Consider the following 23,390-nt stretch of genomic DNA (forward strand, 5'->3'; position numbering starts at 1 on the left):
AGCTTACTAAAATTCTAATGTGGTCTGAGATAAGATCATTAAAAGTGGCTAGAAGGAGAGCTGCATTCTATTCCATGACTGATGCCGTAACGACACTTGGTGTGCTTGCATCTGGTGTGGAAACTTTGCTTTCAAAGGTTTATTAAGAAACCGGTCTCTGTCAGGAGGAAACATCTACACTGGAAGAGGAATTGAAATCCATGATGGATAAAGAACTAATAATAAGTCCAGAGCAGAGAACAGATTCAGGGGCATTCGATAGCTGTCTTCAGAAATTGTACAGACAGGAAAAATTAGATTTAACTTGTGTAACTCCAAGATACAGAACAAGGACAGATGCAGAGAACAATTCAGAACGTATTTATTGGTGGCCATGGTTCAAGGTCATGAGGATTACAGCTTACACATTATTAAATATGAATATGAATAAGGTATGGATGGGCCCTACAGTCCGGGAGCTTACCTCTATTAGTAGATACAGATACAAATTGTAACTGGTATTTCAACGTAGTTTCCATATAATATGTTTTACGGTACAAAGAGGTTATGATAGAAGCACAGGGTAGGGCACTTCAGCTCACCTGGAGGTAAGGGGAAAACTTTGTGAAGGTGTTAGTACAGTGCCCAGCACATAGGAGGCATGGGATAAATATTTGGTCAATGAAAGAATAAGCCCATGTTTGGGAATGATCACTCAGGTAACAGAAGGCCGATGTGGGTAACTGGGTGTCTATTATTAAAATTCACCTAATTACAAATTAAAAGGGCCCATGCCAAGCAAGTGATTTTAGGGTAGGAAGGGCATAGGTGGGGTTGGGGAGAATTTGAGATCTGTCTAGCAAGAAGTGAAAGAACAAGAATAAGGAATAAACAAAGGCTGCCAGGAGATAAGACAATAGCTCCATGACACGAAGCCCTTCTCCATCTCCCCCTAACCCTCAACACTCCCCGGTGGAATTCATTCATTTCACCAACGTTCATCCACAGCATCCTGTGTTTCAGGCACTGTGCTAGACCCTGGGACTCTGTCAAGGGATAAGAGACCCTGTCCCTGCTCTCATCTTGCACCTGGGGTGGCAGCACTATTTAGAAAAGAAGCAGAAAATGGAAGAAGGCTTCAGAGCAAAGCAATGACGGGAGTTAACAGTTTGTTAACCACATATGAGAAGAAAAAGCCAGCAATATAGGGGAATCATTTTTTGTATAAAGACTTACTGAATCAGAAGGAAAGGAAAACAACAGAAGGTAGTAGAAGAAAAGAAAAACAAAATATTGTATACATGATATTCTCAATTATTAAAAGAGAATAAGAAACTAATGAATTCAGGAAATATCTTTTAATTTTCAGTTTTTATATTATGGGTAACTTCAGAAGAGAAGGAGAAAGATGAAAGAGAAAAAGCTAACTAAAACTATAGAGAAATCCAGAGAAAAATAAACAGATGGACACGGCATGAGATAAAGGAGGAAAAGAAAAGAGATAGACACATAAAAGTGAAACCTAGAGGAAGAAAATCCTGAGAAAAGCAGAGGAGATGAAGATAGGAGATAAAAGACAGTCACATACAAACTACCAGGATATAGAGACCCATGAAGTACCCAGAGAGAAATACAAACACTCGCATGATCACACGCAAAGGTTTGCACAGATAGAACATTCAACAGAAAGGGGCCAGACACAGGGCCATGAAACAAAGGCCCAGATAGGAATATAAAAAGCAAAACATGTGAGTTTGAGGCTCAAGTACATTCATGCATCAATATTAATAGCAAATATGTCCATGGCTCTTCTTACGTCCCACATAGTCTTCTAAGCGCTTTACACAATAGCTTGTTTAATTTTCATCACAGCCTATGGGGAAATACGATTATCATCACCATTTTTATTCTCATTTTCCAAGTTGGACACAGAGAGGCTAAGTTACTTGATGAGGTCACAAGACTAGTGAATGACATGACTGAGATTTGAACCCAAGTCCTAATCTCTCTGTGCTCTTAACTACTTCCTTATATTCCCTCTTTATGTTGCCTCAAATAACACAAATAAACCTTAAGAGAGACACAGAGAGGGATAAAAGCCATTGACACAACCCACATAGCCACGTCACAGATAAACTCCCTGGCCTTCATGGGAAAATATCTACATCTTGAGACAGTTTGTAAATTATGGCAAAATATTTTCTAATTGTGCTAAATTTTTATGACTATATGCGTAAGAGAGTGAAAGTGTCCAAATTTTTCCTTCGGGGGCCAAGGAAGGCCCAGCTGGGTACAAGTTAAAAGGCTGAGGGTTGGGACCTGGGGTTCATGGAGTCAAGGCCAAAGCCGATGATTCCTGCCTCGGCAACAGATTGCTTGGGGCTGGGAACCAAGACAGAGCTCCTAAGAAAGAGACAGGGTCTGACACTAAGGAGAACACATGTGAATGGCAAGCACCGAAAGGGTACAGTCGGGAATTAAGTTTAATGACATAGAACAGAGTTCAAGGTAAAATGAAGATTTCATTAATTCATTCATGTGGACATTCATTCAGCAAATCAAGCTCTTACTACTGTTCTCAGTACAAGGGAGATAGAACAGAAAAAAGACAGAGTCAATGCCCATGGAGAGCTCATCATCTAGTGGGAGAGGACAACTGCAACCAATGACAACATCATGACATCAGTCCTTCACTGCAATGGGGACGAGCAGAGAGTGACGAGCTGGGCTAGGTCAGGCCAGTCCTGCTGTATACCACCGATGCATAAGAAAAAGAACCTGCAAGGGTGACATGGTAGCCCATTGGGAATCTTCTTTTGTGACAACAGAGTGGACCTTTGAGATTGACATGCCTGCCAGTGTCAGGTGGGAGCCTACCAGTTGGAGTCTGAGCCTTACTCACTGCCCAAGTGCTACATAAACTACAGAATCTCGGGTACTGCTCTGAATGGAAAAGTTCATTCTCTTGAATCCTTAATCTTGTGTTTATGTTTGGCTGGTTCGGTAATAAAGCAACGTGAAAGCGAGTTTAATGGAGTCTGCTTCCACATCCCTGTAAGCCAAGGACTTGGGCTAGCTCTACAGGCAGGAGCACATGAGAAGGTATCTAATCCACACTTGGGGTATCAGGGCTCAGCTCCCCACAAGAAGCAAAGCTTAATCTGATAACTAAAAGATGAGTAGAAGTTAGTCAGACAAGACAAGAGAAAAAGGTGGAGGGGTGAAGACTTTGAGAAACAGTGAACAGTGAAAGGTGAAAGCTAGGAGGAGAAAGAGAGTGAGCGTGGAATGATCAAAAAGGTGAAAGAAATTCTATCTGGCTGGGGAGATAGAGTACTCGGTGGGAAATGCTGCAGAACTGTATCGTGAGAAGTCTAACAAGCAAGACAAAGCAAACGATTTGGGTTTCTTCTATGGAAAAGGGCAAATCATTGAAGGTCTTAGTGATGGTAGTGACAGGAGCTATGTATTTTAGGATATGCACCCTGGTTTCAGTGAAAAGAACTGATTGGAGGATCTAAATAAAGGTGGTGTGATCAGTTAGGAGGACGTGGCAGTGACCCAGTGCTGTAGATGGTCTCTAAAGATAGCCTCCATCAATTCCTTCTCTGCTCCTCATGTCGGGAAGTGAAATCTAAACTCCTCCCCTTGAATCTTGGCTGGTTCTTGTGACCAAGAGAATGCTGTAGAAGTGGCATTCTGGGACTTTTATGACCAAAAGTGGGTCATTAAAAGACTGTGGCTTCTGCCTTGGTCTCTTGGAGTGGTCACTGTTTGGAAACTGCCTCAGAGAATCCCGTCACCCTACTGTGTGATGCTCATCACAGGCAGAGGCTTTAGCTCAACTCCAACAGAAGCCAGTGTCAATTGCCAGCTATGTGAGTGAAGCTTCTTGGATGTCCAGCCCAAGTAAGCTTTTAGATGACTCCAGCACTAGTCACCTCTGGACTGTACCTGTATGAAAGCCTCGGTTAAAAGTTCCCCAGCTAAGCCCAGTCAGCTCATGGAACTGTGGAAGAATACTAAAGCACAGCTTTAAGCTATAAAGTTTTGGGGCAGTTGATTATGCAGCAATAGATAACCACCAGTTAAGAGATAACTAGATGATAGTTGAGAAAAAGAATCAATAGTCCCTCTGTCTGTCTATTATCTGTCTGTCTATCTATCTATCTATCTATCTATCATCTACCTATCTATTTAACATCTACCTATCTATCCATCATCATCATCATCATCATCATCATTATAATTATCATCTCTATATCTATTTATTTATCTGTCTATCCATCTATCATCTATCTATCTATCTATCCATCTATCTATCTATCATTTATCTATCTAATCTATCTAAAGAGATGTATTTAAAAGAACTGGCCTACACAACTGTGGGGGCTGGCAAGTCTAAAATCTTAGGACAGGTGATGGGCTGGCAAGTCAGGCAAAAGTCGATGTGTAGTCTTAAAGCAGAACTTCTTCATTTCTGGGTGACCTCAGTTTTTGCTCTTAAGGAAATCATCTGACTGGATGAGTCTCCCCCACATGATCAGGAGTAATTTCTTTTACTTAAAATCAACTGACTATAGCTGTTAACCCCATCTATAATAATACCTTCATGGCAATGAGCATCTGATGAATAACCGGGTATTCTAGCCTAGTCAAATGAACACATAAAATGAACCATCCTGGTAACCTAGACCAGAGTAGAGGTGGGGGATAGAAAAAAGCAGATAGATTTGAAAGACATTTAGGATGTGACACTACTGAGGCTTAGGGACTGACTGGAAATGGGCACTGAGGAGAAGGTGTTGAGGGTGATACACAGGTTTCTGATTCAGGCCAGTGGGAGAACGTGATGCCTTCCCTGATCCAGGGAGAGAAATGGCCTTTTCATAATGAAGTGGTGACTTATTGTTTTAATTCATATCAAGACTCATAAAGGGAAAAGGGGCTCACACTGCAGCAGTAGAACTGGTAGAACTAATCTAGAAGTCAGACTGTGAAGAAGCAGGGTTGTGATGTCTTTGAAAACAAGAGAGCTATGTGACCATCTGGCTGGCTTCGGTGCCATTCTGAACGAGCACAAAGCTGTGACCAAACTGGTCTCTCAAGGTCTCTCCTAGTGCCCTAGTCACATGATTGGGCCCTGCCTTTTTTAAATTGTTAAGTTAGTCCATTGTGAATTACTTAAGTGTAGAAAACACAAGTTCTAAAACTAAAACATCAACTGTTAAGATGAATGCTAAGGTTTCTGAATATATTTTACTCTGTAGACCAAAAACAAAACAATACAAAACAGGTCACTGCCATTATTGTTCAATGTGTGAAGAGAATATAAAGAAGTCATTTATACCAAACCTTTACTGACAGATTTTATACTTCTATTTAGTTAGAGATTTTGAATGGGAGGAAAAGACAAGTAAGAAAAAATGAATTTTTTTTTTCCCCAGACATTGGCTGGCAACATATTTAAGATCTTGAATTAATACTGAGTCCTATGAAAACAGTTTTATCATTATAATGTAGAACCAATCCTATGTTTAACTACCCCAACATGCTACAGTGTAAAGCATTTCCTAAGGAAAATGTTTTCAATATATTCTGTTTCTACCACCTTCATTCATAAAAGGTCTCATTATCTCATGATCTTTAACTTACTCAAATACTAATGGTATTTTTCAGTGAAAAGAAACGCATATGCACGTGAAGGGCTCCATCCATTCTAAAGATGGTTCTCGGTCCTGCACAGATGGAAAGACAGGTAGGAGGCCAGTTCTGCTCTCTGTCATTTAATGAGCCTAGTTCACGTGCACAAATGGGCCCTATGTGCTCCTAGAAAGCCACTGCAGGCCGCCCACATCACGGGCACCTTCCCAGGACAGCTCTCACTCACTCTGGGATGCTTCTTCCACTTTTGGGCTTCACCCCCAAACTCGGCTTCTGTTTCTGCCTGGCCCCTAGGAACTGTGCAGTTATTTTCCTGCCTTTGGCCTCTGGCTCCCCATCACATCCCGATTTTTCATTTTTGCCCTCAGATTAGAATGATCCAATCCTATCCTGAGCTGCCAGCCCTTAGTTCGCCCCAACTGGGGCCTAAATCTGGAGGAAGGGTGGGATGTGGACCTCTTTGCTCTGTCTGTGATCAGGCTGATTAATTTTCTGGCAACTCCAAGTCATTCCTCATGGGACCTCAGAGCATGTTGCCAGATCTAATTTGACCAACCATCTTGAAAGGCGGGGACAAGTCACAGGTTATTCAGATCAAGGTAAGTCCTTTTCTACTGCAAATAATACACCAGAAGATTGTAACCTAGAACGTTGAAGCTTAATATTTTCTGTTCTCTGTGACCTATTTTCCATGAAGAAAAGACCAAAGAAAGTTCAAATAGAACAAACTGAATAAGCAGCGCTGTTCCTTATCAAACTCATGGATAATCCACATGAAATACACCAAAAAGCCAAACTGGGCTTAGACATGTTCATATTCCATCTCAGGCAGAGGGTTGGAACTGAAATGGTTATAGCCTTATTGCTACTCAGGAACTTGCTATATTTCTTACAGCTGCCAAGAGTTTAACTATTTTTAGTAAAATATTAATCATGTTAGGAAAATGATATTACACTGAACATCATAATAATAGCAATAGTTGATGGACATTTTAACACACAATCGACTCTGCACTGAACAATCTACATATTGGATATTCATAAAAATTCATGGAGAAAGTATCAACTCCATTTTACTGATAAAGAGACTGGCTTAGCCTAATAATGAAGATGATGCTACAAATAACCAACTTCCCAAATGCCTCTTGTCAAAGGCAAAATGATGCCTTTAACTTGTTCTAGTGGGGACGCAGCCACTCATGGGGGAGACTGAATTTAAAATAAAATCAAAGACTGTGGAAAACAAACAAGAAAGGTCAATAATAAGCCTCATGGAGCCAAACAGAAGCTGAGCCTATGCTGTAGGGCCCAGTAACCTGACTATGCTTTCCACTCCCTCGTTCCTATACTGAGCCTTGACCCAGTTTTAGAAACCATTTAGAAAGATTCTTGGTTCCTCCTGACGAAAATATTTTCCCATCATTATTTTGCACTCTATAAAAACACATGGATCACAGATCATCCGGGCCTGTAAGTTAGTCGTACACACAAAATGGAAATTCATACTTGTGATCAGTGTGATGAAAGAGAACCTCATTGTAGGACAGCAGCAATGACTGATCGGGTTGTTCAGGGGAGGTCTCCCTGAAGAAGGGAGGATCCATTTGGGAACTGAAAGCTTAGAGCACATTAACTAGGGGAGATGGTGGAGGCAGAAGAGACAGGGTTGTCAAGGCTCTGTGGCTGAAGCAAGTACAGTACATTCAATGACGTTCAAGACCAATCCACGCAGAGCACAGAGAATCAGGGGGAATGTGGTGAAGCAATGGGGCCCAGAGACGGCCCCGGGAGCAGAGAGCCTTGAGGGAGGTCAGTTTGGGTTTTGAATGCAAAAACAAACAAACAAACAACCCCCCCGCCCAAAAAAAAGAAATAAAAAATATACATTTCAAATTGTTTGGGGTGAAAGTCACAGTGGTAGGAGCAAGACTGTGCTCCAATTTCTATTAAAAAAAAAATCCACCTGCTGTCGTGTAGAGAATGGATAAGAATGATACCAACACGGTGCTTGAAGACAGAGGGCAGGTCCAAAGGAGAGGTGACAATGAAGCAAATTCTAGCAACCCTAGTCAGTCATGGAATGCCACCTACGTGCCAGCAGAGATTCCCACATTCTCGAGAGAGACTCATAAAAACAAACAAATAGGACTTGAGGATGGAGAAATGTGGGGATGAGGAGGAAGGAGCCAAATGGAATGACACAGAAATCTAGTATAAGAATCTTTCAAGGAATGAAGAATGATCTATAATTTCAAAATGCTGGTAAGAGATGAGAGGTCGAGCACATGGGAATGAAAAATGTCTCTCGGATTTAGCAGTGTGGGGTCACTGCTGACCATATGTGAACTGTTATAGTTAGAGATGTGGGTAGAAGATGGAGTGAGTACAGACAACTCTTTCCAGGGTTGGAAGAGAAAGAGTCATTGTGTGAGGAATGAAATGAAAAATAAAATCGAGACGGCATGCTAAGATACTGAGATCTGAGAATCGATTGGCTCACGATGAATGTATGTTTCAAAATAAAGGAATAGTTTGTTATTAAGAAGACAATGATCTAAGAATTACAATGATTAACAAGGACATTCGGTTTCAGTCCCAACAGATTAGAAGAACTAAGAGCTTCGAACAGAGACTATCTCTTTTCAGCAACATGCCTGTGCCTAAATTAAAATAGAGCCATCCACGAGATTGAAACCAGAACATTGGGAGAAATTTCAGGAACCCAGAGGGGACCTGAAGTATCAGGCTGGCATCACAGTGAAAGGTAGAGTAAGGCACAGATAGTTCTACCTGGTTCAGGTTAATTCATGACGCTAATCACACAGAGGATTTTTATCTTTAAATTCTTGGCTCTCTCACAAAATCAGGAAGGTGGGATGGCCTATACACTTAGAATTTAAAAGTCAGATTTTGGCATCTGTCCTTAATGAATCTTGTTAGATATAGAATAGAAGGTATGGCATTCAGAAAAGCCACTGGTCATTCACATGTTAAGATGGATTAGTACGTCACATGTCAGGGGAGGTCTGGCATAGACAAACTGGTGTTTCGAGGAAGAATAAGAGAGAAACGTTTGAGAATTTGGAAACTTGACATCGTGTAGTGTCCCTGGACCCAGAAGGCATTGCATTGAGAAGAAAGACACAGGTGAAAGATCTGGGACAGTTTATAGAAGATCAAAAGAATAAGATGTGGGGAAACGCAGGCACCTGACACAGAGTGGATGGTCAAGACATCTTGAAATATATGTGAAATATAAAATAAATGAATGAACGTTCACACACTTTACAATTTTTGCTGAGGGTTCATCCTAGCTATATCTCAAACCTCTCCAAGTTCTGCTTCATAACTGGTAGCCACAGAAAAGTCCAAGAGATATGGGATCCAGTGTTCCATATAGAATCGACACAAGTTGTGGGCTAAGGAAGAAAATGGATAAAGACTGGATTCAGTCAGCAACTCAGATAACTGAGATTTTCCCTTATTAGCTAACGTGTACACTGATATTTTTAAGTTTATAAAAGATCAGCTCATGTATTTGAGTAGAAGATAAGAACTAAACCAAGGTAAAATAAAATATAGGAGAATATGATTATCAAAGCAAAAAAAAAAAGATGGGGGCGGGCGGGGAAGGCAACTGAGATGTAAACTCAGAAGTGAAGGAGCGATGTTGAAACCCTGGAGAAATGTCTGTAGGCTCAGACCTTGCGCCAGTGTTTAAACAATGAAACGTACCAATGAAGATACAGCAAGCTATGCAATAAGAAACAGAGCATTTGAAAGGCAGGGCAGTTTAGATGGAGGCTTATTTGACATGGGAGCATAAGGCAATACAGTTAATATTGAGTACAACTTGTGAGATATGTTTTGAAATAAAATTTAGAAGATTAGTGAATCCCATGTGGGTCCAATGCATTTTTGTGGCAAAGTTTATATTCTGAAGACTAAGAGAGGAATCAGTCCTTAAATGGGCGAGAGTTTCTGTTATTAAATACGGCAGACATAATGACATGGTGTGGTTTTTGTTGCTTCTCTAAATGCGCAGACATGCTGTATAGCATGACAAATAGACGATGTGACAGGATATTAAGGGTGAAAATGGTCTCGATGCAGAGGAAATGAGGAAAAGAAGCTTTTTCAATCTGACAACTGACCCAAAACACCTATCATAAAGTGCACACATCTTCTTAAATTTAAAAAAAAAATGATGTATTGCTCCGAGCCATCATCATAGTCACCCTGTATGAATCATAAACAGCAAACATTTAAAGGGTATGAGGAAAAGGGAAACAGAGGTTCAGAAAAATAAACATGGTCTTGGAAACATCAAAACAACCCCCTAATACAGATGATTTTTGCTTCTCTCCAAAAAATCAGTGCTACGAAATAAAATGCCTGGGACATAATAGTACTCAGTAAGCATTGACCAAATGAAAAAAAAAAAAAGTGTAATCTCACAAAATGCTAACCCAAATCAAACCATAACTACTGCTTTAAGAGAAATATTTCAGAAAATAGCTGAAAACAGTTGAACAAGGTTTGCTTGCTCAGTTTTGACTTTTTTGAAAAATATTAACTTTTTCATCTATTTATTTGCAGAATTTACATCCTTTCACAAAGCTAAATTATCATGAAATGGCACTGTTTTCATCATATCAATGTCATGTAATGAAAAATTAACATATGTGATACTGTCTGTAAATATTTTTGTTTACCACTGTATTTTTCCAAGGAGCACAAATAAAAATGAAAGCAACAAACTCGCTGTTATTTTAGAAATATCAATGAATCTACTAATACAGAATTGTAACCTTTTCATATATATCCAATACAAAACAAGCAAAGAAATAACTTTTAAGAAATTTTAATCTAATTGAATTTGAGGGGATAATTTGAGATTTAATAAAATTGTTGCCACATAACAGTTATCTGTAACAAAGTAATTAGGCACAAAATATCTGTCTCACAGTAATTTGAAAGGTATCTCATGCATGAGTCTTAAAATAAACATGTGCATTTCCATGATAGCATTGTCTTCTGCCACTAAGTGTTCAGTAAATATGTGATTGATAATATTCAGTCATTTTGGATTCAAACTTATGCGTATAAAACATGAGGATATCTAAAGAAAATAAATGATTTTAGAGAGTCCAAAAGGAACTGAAAAACAATCATATGAGCACTTCTGGGGGAAAAAAAGTGAAAATAAAATGAAAATTAAGCACTGCTGCTTGCGTACCTATTAGTTTTTCACAACTGATTACACATACGAATACATTTGTTTTATGTTAGAAAATGATTCACGAAAGCTAATGTATTCATTACCTCATACGTTACCTAAAGAATCTAAGACTAATTATTGAAGCTCAAAGACTCTGATGGGATAAACCCCGCTTACCAGGAGGTTTATTGAAGCTCAAAGACTCTGCTGGGATAAACCTGCTTACCAGGAGTTCCCAGGGCTTCATAAGAAGCTTTCAAGGTGAAGTAGAGGAGGTGAGGAAAGAAGGATGAGGAGTATTTCATATTATGTTTAATTTAAATTTAAGCATGTCGATGTTCTTCTCAAATATCTAAGTTCGAGCAAATGATCACTCATCCGTTTCTAAAAATGAGAGGGAAAGAATGTGACGAGCAAGAATTTCTTTACCTGAAAGGGGTCAAAAGGTAAAAATAAAATCAAAAGAACTATAAATCAATAATAAAAACACAGATAACTCAATAAAATATGGGTAAACTACTTGAACAGATCCATCAAAAAAAATGGAAATATGAACGGCCAATAAACACATGTAAAGATGCTAAATATTATCAGTTATCAGGGATATGTAAGTTGAAAATATTATGAGAAAGCAGTCAGGCTAACATTAAAAGGTCTGCCAACACTAAGTGTTGGTAAGGATGTGGGGCAAAAGGAATACTTTGTTTCCAGGAATGTAAAATGGCACGGTTATTTTAGAAAATAATTTGGTGGTTTCTTATCAAGTAAAATTATATGTATATCAGCTCATGTTTGGGGAAAAAACAGTAATGATTTTAAAGCAGAAGGCAAATGGCTAGACATTCTTAATACTACTATATGTAAATGAGATTAGATGCCAAAGGAAAAACAGCGCGGTGGGTCATCTTTAACTCTTACTTAAACTCCTTGTTAACTAGGTCCATCTAGGATCTCACAGAAACCCCAATTCATAACTGAAACTTAGAATGTCTGGATGACAGGGAGGGGTAAATCTGAGGTTGGCCACACCTACGCTTGTGATAACCATGCCTACAGAGAAGGTAAAACAAGCAATACAATCCTGAAGTACTCAGGGACTCAGGTTCGGAAGATTCTTAGAAATATTTCAGTCCTTTCAGGGGTCCTAGACTCCTTGAAAATCTGATGAAAGTTAGGGATCTTTTTCCAAGAAACATATACGGTGTCACATACAATTTCAAGGGCTTCATGGACCCACTGACATGGACTTCAGCTGTTTCCAGGCACAGGTTGTGAGAAGTTATGGGCACAAACCCCAGCTACAAGCTCTCAGACTCACAATTAAATGTTGAATGAGTAAAAGCTTAATAATCTGTAAAAAGAGGACAAACTCTGTTAAGTGGGGGTGGAAAAGATTACTGAGAAGATAAGCTTTTAAAAGGCCATACTTCTTACATAAATTAAACAGCAGTTGCTTTTCTTTTTCAGAAAATTTCGTTTTCTCTTAACGTTTATTTTTATCCCAGACCGAGGGAACGTTTCTGCATCTGGTTGCCCCAGTGTCAACTCAAACACAGCCTGTCTATCTTCTCTTTGCAAAAGCAATTTCTCTTTAAAACCTTTCTACTTATTAGTAGCACCACTAATTAGTAATGCCAATCAATCAGACCCAACATTTCTCGTTCGTCTCTTATTCTCTTTTTCTTCCCCTTCAATTAGAGAAGTAGGAATCAATAAGCAACCAAGTCCTGCCAATTCTTCACTCATGTATACGACAACTGTTTATTGGGTACCGTCTATGTGATGGGCACTGGAGATACAAAGATAAATAGACCAGGGAGCCCACAGTCAAGGTCCCTTCCTTGATATTTTTATAGCCACTATTGATGTTTTAGATCTTCATCATTCTACAGTTACTTTTCTACAACCAGTTCGACTCCTCCGACTTCCTTCAGTGTATTCATTTCCTTCTAAGACTCCAATTTGTCTTAATATTTTGCTGACCAAGACGTTCTCTAAAATAATAAATTCATCATGGGATTTCCTTGATGCAAATGTCTCTACTGGGTTCTGGGTATCTACAGAAAGACAGTGAACTTTACTCTGATCATCGGAGCTCTGTGCATTGTCAGGGGCACCCCAACTGATCTACAAGTATCCCCTTTATCCCAAGCACCCTCTAGTGTAAGTTCACTGATCCATTGTTTCTGGTCTTGAAACTTACTCATGTTTATTCCTGGTCTCATCACTACCATATGGGTCTCCCCCTCCCTTTCTACCCATCCTCAGAGTTGCAGCTCAAGTCCTGTCTCTTTTCACAAAATGGTTCAAGAAATTATATCCCATGGCGATTGTGCATTGATATATTATAGTATTTGTGTAAATCACTCATTTTGACACTAAATCATAAATATTCATAGTTTTATTTTTTGTCTCTCCAAACTGACTATAATTTCTTTGAGGTCAGTAAAACCTTGCATATTTTCTGTTTACTTTCATGCATCCATTCATTTAACATATATTTATTGAAGTCCTAACTTTGTGGCCCACACTGTACCAGGCTGAAGAGGTCTCCTGTGTTTTGACATAGTAAACCCTAAACAAATATTTATTGATAACTAAAATGCATCCCCTCTGCTAGCAAGTGGCACATTTATTTAAGAAAAATAACTCTTAAACTCTCTTTTATTTTTAGATCATGTGACCACAGGAGTCCCATAATTTTTAAATAGCTCCGAGGGATTAGCCATTGGGAATTTCAGCAATCAGGCTACAGATGGATTTAGAAAATATTCACTTGTTCATATTCTTCAGAATTTAATGTAACTTTTGTAATTCCTGATAAAAGAACATTACAACCTTTTTAAGGCTCACATTTTGCTTTTCTTCAGCTTTGGTATAAAATACTGTGCATAAAGAAAATAAAAAACTATTTAGCTACTTGACGTCTATAATAATAGGGAACTTTTCCACAATATCAGCTTTATAAATAAGCCAGAAAATCCCCAGATTTGGCCAGCTTTATTAGTAAAAATTTAGGACAGTGCGCCGTTTATTATGATTTAATTGCACAGACTTTTGTTGAAGTTTAGATAGTTTAGTTTGCTAATATGCCCATAAAAAGAACATTACAATAAAATAAATATTCAAGTAAATAAATAAATATCACTGTGACTGTTATCTTGAATGACAATAAGCAATAAGTATTATAGTCCCAGATGTTTACTTAAATTGTCCCTGAAGGGATAGACAGGCCGTTGGGTAATCATCTTGGTTACCGAGGCACTTTTTCTACCGAGATGGTAATAAAGGCAAAATGGCCATTCTGTCTGCATACCATCCATCTATACAGCTTCTATCCATCATGATTTGCCACACTGACTCTCATGCAGAGTTAGATTTGAAGAGACTCCTACGTTTTATTTTTGAAGAAAGAAAAAAGGAAAGAAAGAAAAGCCTTTTGAGAGAATTCTTTCTTTTCATTGAACCAAACTGTGTGTGTGAAAACTCGCAGAGATAATTTAAGGCTCTGAATGAGGTTACTTTCTTCCAGAGAGGATGGACTTCGGTTTCCATCAGGGAGCTAGGCTAAGGGCAGATCTAAATCCGATTAAGGGCAGAAATGATTCAAGTTTGGGCTGCAGTCTTTGAGAGAACTGGCCTTTTCTATAGATGGCTGGCAGCTCTGCTCAGCCTCTCTGCCTCTTAGCCATGCTTTTGCTTGTGCAGTTGGCTAGTTCTTTGGGGGAAAAAACAGCTTCAGATGGTAGGCTCACCTCCCTCGGCTTCCCCTTCGTCTGGATCTTAGTCCTGAAACTACTCCCTGCCTTGGTAGCTCGCCCATGCCCTCAAACAGGCATTGAGTATACTTTGTTTTGCTTGTATTGCTGTAGAAGGCTTGATCTGAGCCAACTCTACAGCAAGAGGTAGGTGGTCCTTCATTTCAACTTTGATTATTGATGTCACTACTCATTGAGTCTTTCTAGCTAATTATCTTGTATGGATCCTCAGTAGCCCAATACCGCAACATGCCCCTCTTCCTTTTTTTGCCTCAAAACCCAGCTCTTCTGCCACTCTTTGACTCTGTGACCATTTAGGTTATAGTTGCCTGTGCAACTTTCTATCTGGTCTCCCTGTCATTTCGATCTCTCAAATCCTAGTCTTGATCTCTCAAATCCTGTGGCAGTCCATTTGACTTGCTATAGCAGAACACTATGATTGGGTGGCTTATAAATCACAGAAATTTATTTTCATATTTCTGGAGGCTGAGAAGTCCAAGATCAAGGTGCTGGCAGATTCGGTGTCTGGTGAGAAGCCACTTCCTGGTTCACAGATGAAGTCTCTTGCTGTGTCCTCATGTGGCAGAAGGCATGAGCGAGCAGTCTGGGGTCTCTTTTGTAAAATCACTAATCCCATTCATGAGGGCTCTACTCTCATGACCCAATCAGCTCGCAAAGGCCCCGCTAATTAATACCATCTCTTTGGGTTTTCAATTTATGACTTTAGATGACACATTCAGTTTATAGCTGACTGCATAACATAAAATATCCTGGAACTGAAATAGTTAAATATGAATACTCTTTTACAGTTCTCACCCTGAAATGACAGGAAGTCACATCATCCATGTATCCACCCAGTGGCAGGAAGAAATTCACTTTTAGCTTTCACCCAATCAGAAAGTTACTCATTCACTCAATGGGAGTGGACCAGGATGCTTCTCTCAATGGCAGTAGACTCACTAAAAGGCATTTGACCCAGTGACTCCAGTATATACTGACTGAAGGTGGCGCAGGCAGAGCCACAGATCATGCAAGGAAGAGCTTCCTTCCCTTAATAAAGAAAGCCAAGAAGCCGATACTTTTTAGAGAATCTCAGGGGAAAGCAAAACCTCTTTAATAAGGTTTTTAAAAGACTTGATACTTAAACTTTGAAAATATAAACCACTAAAGACGAAAACATATTTCTGGATTATAATATAACGAAATAACTCAGCAAAACCTGTGTTGACATACAGCTAAAGATCAGAATGTGGGCAAAGAAAAGCAAAGCAACGTAGATCGGGCAAACACAGAGACAACTGGTGTAGCTTCGCCATGAGAGCAGGTATTCAGGGGAAGGGGTGCTAGGTAAGGATCCATGCACAAATCCCCCCCACCCCCAAGACTACTGTTTTAATGTAATTTATTTCTGTCTGGGTGGGCTCCGAGTTATCCAAGTACAGGATACCTCTGTAATCGTCAACTGATAACCTTGTCATGTCAGGTGAATGGCTCCTCCCCAAGTTATTACCTAGAGCAACTCACACTCCTGAATGTTGCTGGTTTTAGAAAGGTAATGAGAAAAACTGCAAGAGAATGTGCAGAAAAGAATGCAGTTTTTGCTCTAAAGAGATGGGACTATGGATGGCTTTTTTCCTTCTATGTTTTCCAAACATCCCTTAATGCTATTACATTTTATTTACAAAATAAATGTCAAATACAAATGGCACAAAGAAGCAACATTCTCTAAAATATAATAAAAAAGTGTAACAAATACTTTCTTTCTGAACTTGGGATTTTTGTAATTAATTCCTGTAACATAATTAGAATTTTCCATATAAGAGATAAGAATGGAGCACCATGCACCTCATGAGAGGGTCTTAGAATGAAATCATATTGCTTAGTTTCCCAACAAAGCAAATGTACAAAACTTTTTTATCTCATATTTTTTTGAAAATAAATTTTTTACCTAAAATTCTCATATTCTTCTACTTGTCGTTTCCATGGACATCTCTGTATATTTGTGATAATCTGAAGATAGTCATCCTCTGAATATCTAAAAGTCAAATGTTAATGAGGTTAGAAAATAAAGCTCTCACGTGTTGCTAAACAAATATACATGTTCAAAAGGACATTTTTAAAAATTGACTCATTTCAGCCCTCTAAATTTTTCCTGAAATAAGGGGAAGGATAAATAAGTAAGTATCATAACCATTTCAAAACTTCTAGTAACATACAATTTGCAAAGAATTATGTTGATTTAGGAATGTGTAATTTGCACATATTATAAGTTCGGTCTAGTATTACAAACAAATCGTGACAGAATACCAACTCACATTCATATGCTATGGTCATTTCACCTTCAACTCACTCACAAATAAATATATTTTTATAGCTGTTTACCATAAGTATATAGTTTATAATTTTTTTAAGAGTCTAAGTTGATAAATTTACCTTGGCATATATAGATAAAATTTCCCCAAAATGATCATCTTAAATTTTAATTCTGAACAGTACATTAAAGAAAACAGATTGGGCTAAATTAAGAGAGATGTACAGCGGCCTAAAAATCTATAGGCACAGTGGTCCAGTTTGCCAGGATCCGAATCCACAAGAGATCTCCTTCTACCTGAAATTCTATCATTAAGTATTAATTCCTTGAACCACAGAACAGCCTTTAGTCTTTAAGGGTTACTGTTTAAAATGCAGACATCTTTGTGAGTGAAAAAAAACCCCTTAGATTTTCTTTCGATTGGCATCTCAGTCATTTGTCGCCAGACACTTGAGAGCAAAGGTCTACAACAAAAAGATAGAGAATATGTTGGTGAAGGAGTTGGCAAGGGAGAGGGCAGTAAAAAGTCTTGTCGGGAAAAGCACTCCCCCATGTCCATCCAGGAAAATGCAGGTCCTCCAAAGTTACCTCGGAAAGCAGGTATTTGTTACAGGTGGGGAAGGTAGTCAGCTGAGCAAGTCCTTTGTCCCTGAAATTTACCTACCTTTTGGGTTTCTCGACCATCATGTTGGGGCCAAAATCAATCAAAATTATTTTCCCTCGGTTCCCACTGGCCTAGCCAAGAAAAGCTGAAAATCTTGAAGGACGTTAGCTAAATACTAAAGGAAAAGTAAAGCAAAGAGCTATCACAGGAAAGATTGAAAATAGTGTTACTTGCATGAAAGCTTCCAACTTTAACAGATTTAGCTCACTCTCATGGGCCCTAAGACTGATCCCAATATACCAAGTATCTTGAGAGATCTATACTGTAGCCCAAAGCTTTGTCTAAATGTGACACTTCCCAGCTGGAGCAAAGACGGCTTGTTTCCATGTGGTGAGAGACACTCAGAAAAACCTCTGCAAAACAGGATTAAGCTCAAAATGAAGAAATACACATTCAGCAGCCTACTAAAGGCTCTCTCAATTTCTGACTCTTTAGAGAGACATGGCACTGTGACTATTCTCTCCTTTCCAGAAGTCTCGTCTACCACCAAGGCATGGTTTTAAGTCACCTGATTATATTGAAAACAGGACAACAACCAAAACATGATGTATACCAGGGTCCATTAGATAAAGTAACAAAAAAAACATGTTTTTCATAAAGCTCAACTGAAGAGAAATGGAGAGGGGCCCAATACAAATATCTAATTAACCAATTAATCAATGAATTGCAATTGTATTTTAATTCATCAAGATAAAACATATCATAAAAAGTACAGTAAGGAAAAAATTACCATCTTACAATGAAAACTAAATGTGACAGAGTTTAATTTTTTTAATGTCATTTATTAGATGAAAAAGACATTAAATTTCTCATGATAGACAGCTAAGATAAGATTAGCGAAGTTGAAGGCATAACAACAGAAACCATTGAAAATGAAACATAAAAAGCGAATGAAAAATTTACAGAGAATCATTCAGCTGTGAGACAACCTCGAGTGGCCTAATATACGTAAAATTATGGTCCTGGCAAGAAAAAAGAGATGAAAACATTTTCTGAAAAAATTATGGTGGAAAATTTTCCAAATTTAATGAAAACTATACACCCATTATAGATCCAAGAAGCTCAACAAACACAAAGCACAAAAACCATGAAGAAAATTACACCAAGACACACAATAAAAATTGTCTTTAAATCAGCAATAAAGAGAAAATCTTAAAAGCAGTTTGAAAAAAGATACACCATTATGTACATAGAAACAAAGATAAGAATTATAGCAGACTTTCTGTGAGAAATTATACAAGTCAGAGGCAGTGAAACAATATTGCTAAAATACAGAATAGGATTTGGGGGAACTGCCAATCAGGAAGTCTATACTCAGCAAACCTTACAGAAAATAAAGGTAAAATAAGAACTTTTTCAGACATACAAAACATGAAAGAATTCAAATCAACGAACCCAAAATATAAGGAATGCTAATGGAAGCCTGTCAGGTAGAAGAAAAAATAAAACCTGGTTGAAAACTGGATTGACATAAAGTAATGAAGAGCACTGGCAATGGTGAACATGTAAATACATACAAAATATGATTCCTTATTTTTCTAGGTCCTTTAACAGAGAATTGACAGCTTAAAGTAAATATAACAATAATATATTGAGGAGTTTATAACATGTATAGAAATAAATGCAGGAGAACTATAGAACCAAGGTCAGAAACAGGAGGAGGACAGAAGGGGTGTAAAGCACTCGAAAGTGGATAAGAAAAACATATATACTGTTCACCTAAAGCAACCACTAAAAACAAATGAAATTATAAAAAGTAATCAAATGTAATCATAAAAGCACCCAGTCCAAAAGAAGGCAGAGAAAGAGAGAAAGGAAACAAAGAGCAGGCAAATGAAAACTATAGCAAGAGAACAAATAGCAAGATGATAGATTTAAACCCAACCATATTAAGTGTAAATAATTTGAACATACCAATTAGAAGGCAGAGAATGTCCGATAAGATTTTTAAAAAGCAGGACCAATCATATATCATTTATAAGAAATTCATTTCACATAAGTTAAAAGTAAAAAGATGAGAAAAGATGTAACATAGTAAAACTAATAAAAATGAAGCTACAAAATGGCTATAGTCATATCAAAGTAGATTTCTGAGCAAGAAATAGTGCCATAAAAATAATAGTTGGTAAGTGCAGAAATTAATGCAATAGAAAAAAAAAGAATCAATAAAATTGAAAGCTGTTTCATTGGGGAAAAAAAAATCAAATTCATTAACTTCTTGCCACACTGATCAGGTAAAAGAGAAAGAATATACAAATGACCAATAGGTGACCACTGAGGGAAGATGCTGCACTAAGAGTCCTACAGATATTAAAACTATAACGACAACTTTATGCCAAAATATAACTTAGATGCAATGGACATAGTCCTTGAAAGATACAAACAACTAAAGCTTGTTCAAGAAGAAATCAATAACTTGATTAGTCCTATAGCTATTAATTAAATTGAATGTGTGATTAAAATCCTTCCTACAGACACCAGGCCCCGATGGCTTCACTGGAGAATTTTATCAAACATTTAAGAAACAGTAATACCAATTCTACACAAATTCTTCTATAAAATTGAAGCAAGGGGATACCTCTCAATTCATTTCATAAGAACAGTATTACCCTGATACCCAAGCCAGAAAAGATATTAAAAGAAAGAAGAAATACTGTATCCCTCATAAATACAGATGCAAAAATCCTTAACAAAATATCAGCACATTGAATCCAACAATATATAAAAATATAAGGCATTCTGACCAAGTGGGATGTCCCTCAGAAATGGAAGGTTGATTTATTTAAAAATCAATTGCTGCCTACTCACCATAATAGAATCAAAAAGAAAAAATAAATAATTATCTCAATACACGAAAGAAGGAAAAGTATTTAACCTAATTCGACATTCAACCATGTTAAAAACTCTCAGCAAACTCAGTGTAGAAGGGAATTTATACAATTCAATAAACAAACCTTCAGCTAGGATCATACTTAATGGTGAAACAATATTTTCCCCCTAAGATCAGAATCAAGGCAAGGATGTCCACTCTCTAATTCACCAGAGGTACCAGAGGTCTAACCAGTGTAATAAGGGAAGAAAAAAAAAACCAAAACACCACCATCTGGATTAAAAAAGAAAAAATAAACTCTTGCTATTCAGGGATAATACGATCATCTGAGGAATCTCCAAAAAAAGCTACTAGAACTAATAATTTAACAAATTTTCAGAATACAAGTACTGAATCAATTATATGTCAATACATAGCAAGAAACAGCTTGAATCAAAAATTTTAACAGTCCATGTAAAATAACATAAAAAATATAAAATACTTAGGAAGAAATTTGACCAAAGATGTGCAAGACTTTTACGCTTTAAAGCACAAAATATTGCTAAGAGAAATTAAAGACCTAAATCTTTGGAGCAATATTCTATGTCCATAGGTTAAAAGACTCAGGATTTATTAAGTAAGATGTAAATTTTCCTCAAATTGATCTATATATTTGGTACAATTTTAATTAAAATTCCAGAAGTCTTTTTTTGTAGAAATTGAAGAGCCGATTCTAAAATTCATGTGGAAATGTAAAAATATGGAATAGCCAAAAAAAATTGAAAATTAACAACAAATTCAGAAGACCTGCATTACCTGATTCAGGACTTACTACAGTGTTACAATAATCTAAGCAGGGTCTTATTTATATCAAGACAGAAAAATAATTTAATTGAAGATTAGAAAATCCAGAAATAAAGATTTTCAACAAGGTAATTCAATGGAAAAAGAATAATCTTTTCACCAAATGTTGCTGAATGATTGGATAGTATCTATCTCACTCCATCTACAAATATTAATACTAAATGTATCATTAATCTAAATGTAAGAACTAAAATTGGAAAACTTCTAGAAGAAAATGTAGGAAAAAAATCTTAATGACCTTGAGCTTTATACATACTATGCACAAAAAAACACTGTAAAGGAAATGAAAATACAAGTAACGGACTGGAAAAAATATTTCCACAACACATATTTGATAAAGAACTTAAATCCAGGAAATATAAATAAGTCTTGCAATTCAATGATAAGACAAACAACCCAATTAAAAATTGGAAAAAGACGTGAATAGACCCTTCACCAAAGATGACAGACAGGTAGCAAATTAACACGTGAAAAGATGCTCAACAATATTAATTACTAGGGAAATGTAAATTAAAATCACGATTAGATACCACTGCATATTTACCAGAATGGCTAAAATTGAACACAGACCATAGTGAGTCTGGTGAGGAGTAACTGGAACTCTCATATACTACCTTTGGGTATATAAATACACAACTACTTTGAAAAGCCATTTGGTAGTTTCCTCAAAGGTAAACATACACTTACCTTGCAAGCCAGCTACTCCTAGGTATTTATTAAAGAAAAATGAAAACTTACATCCACACAAAGACTTGGATACTAATGTTCATAGTAGCTTTATTTATAAAAGCCACAAACTGAAAATAAATGTCCATTAAGAGGTGAATGAATAAACAAACTGTGGTATAGGCAAATGATGGAATATTGTTACTTTTATCTGATGCTAAAAAGAAATGAACAATTGATACCCACAAAAACATAGGTCAATCTCAAAATAATTATGCTGGATGAAAAGAAGCCAGACAGAAAAAGAGTCCCCAGTGTAGATTCCATTCCAGAAAATAGAAACTGATATACAGTGCCAGAAAGCACATGAGAAGTTAGCTGGAAATTAAGGCTGGTATGTGGGTGGGCAATGGTGGAAAGGATGGATGAAAAAAGCCCATAAACCTTTGGAGGGTGGTAGATATGTTCAGATTTGATTGGAACAATGTTATATACATATGCCAAGACTCTTCCTATTGTACACTTAAGTTACAGTTTATTATACATCATTTATACCTCAAAAAACTTTCAAAATGTTCAATATTGAGCTAAAATTTATATTTTCTATGGTGCAATAACTAATAAGCAATACACATCAGCCATTGTTAAAGCTCAAGTACCTAAAATTCAAAATTCTAGTTACTATGAACCTATAGTATATTTAAATGAATATGCTTTTTAAAAAATTTATCTTTCAATTACAGTTGACATACAATGCTATATTAGTTTCAAGAGTACAATAGAGTGATCGGACACTTATATACCTTACAAAATGGTCCCCCCAATAAATCTAGTACACACCGGGTCCCATATATAGTTATTACAGTGTTACGACTCTTTTCCTTGTGCTGAACTTATATACCTGTGACTGTTTTAATAACTGACATCTTGTGCTTCTTAATCCCTTTCACCTCTCTCATGAATGCACTTTTTAAAGAGTTCCCTGGATAGCTAATAAGCTGCTACTTCCTATGTGCTTTCAGAGTGCCTTGGCCAATACTCCTATAATAGCCTCACATTGAATTTCATTCTGTTTACATACTGGCTTCCTCTGCTAGACTGTCTGAGTCCCTCCAAGACCCTAAAGGACTAAGCTTTGCTAGCCTAATGCAATCCCCAGCTAATTGTTCTTCTTAAGGAAATACATGCTTAAATATAAATACGAAATGCAATGAGGTCAGAAACTGCTCTGAATAAGTTCAAAGCAACATTTCCTTATTCCATGGATTATGGCTTCTACTTAATAACTTTCCCCAGTGCTGACTTCCACCCATTCTTCCTATTCACAACTATATTAAAGCTTCCTCCTCCTTTACTGTATCAGCTGTGAACTCTCAGGTTCCAGCTCAGTAGCTAGTCATTCATTTTAATCAATCCATGACCCCATCTTGTCCTTCCTACTTTCCCAGTTTCTT

The 23,390-nt window shown here is 37.3% G+C and overlaps 1 protein-coding gene across 1 annotated transcript in view; it reads right to left on the reverse strand.

Moving 5' to 3' along the window:
- ST8SIA6 (ST8 alpha-N-acetyl-neuraminide alpha-2,8-sialyltransferase 6) overlaps positions 1–23,390 on the reverse strand; it is a 110,199-nt gene that overhangs the window by 16,468 nt on the left and 70,341 nt on the right. The window contains exon 4 of the mRNA XM_011364370.2: positions 16,571–16,657. Coding sequence (XP_011362672.1) covers positions 16,571–16,657 — 87 coding nt within the window. The remainder of the gene's footprint in view (positions 1–16,570; positions 16,658–23,390) is intronic.

This window comes from Pteropus vampyrus, unplaced genomic scaffold, assembly GCF_000151845.1.
Source record: "Pteropus vampyrus isolate Shadow unplaced genomic scaffold, Pvam_2.0 Scaffold96, whole genome shotgun sequence".
NCBI classification, from domain to species: Eukaryota; Metazoa; Chordata; class Mammalia; order Chiroptera; family Pteropodidae; genus Pteropus; species Pteropus vampyrus.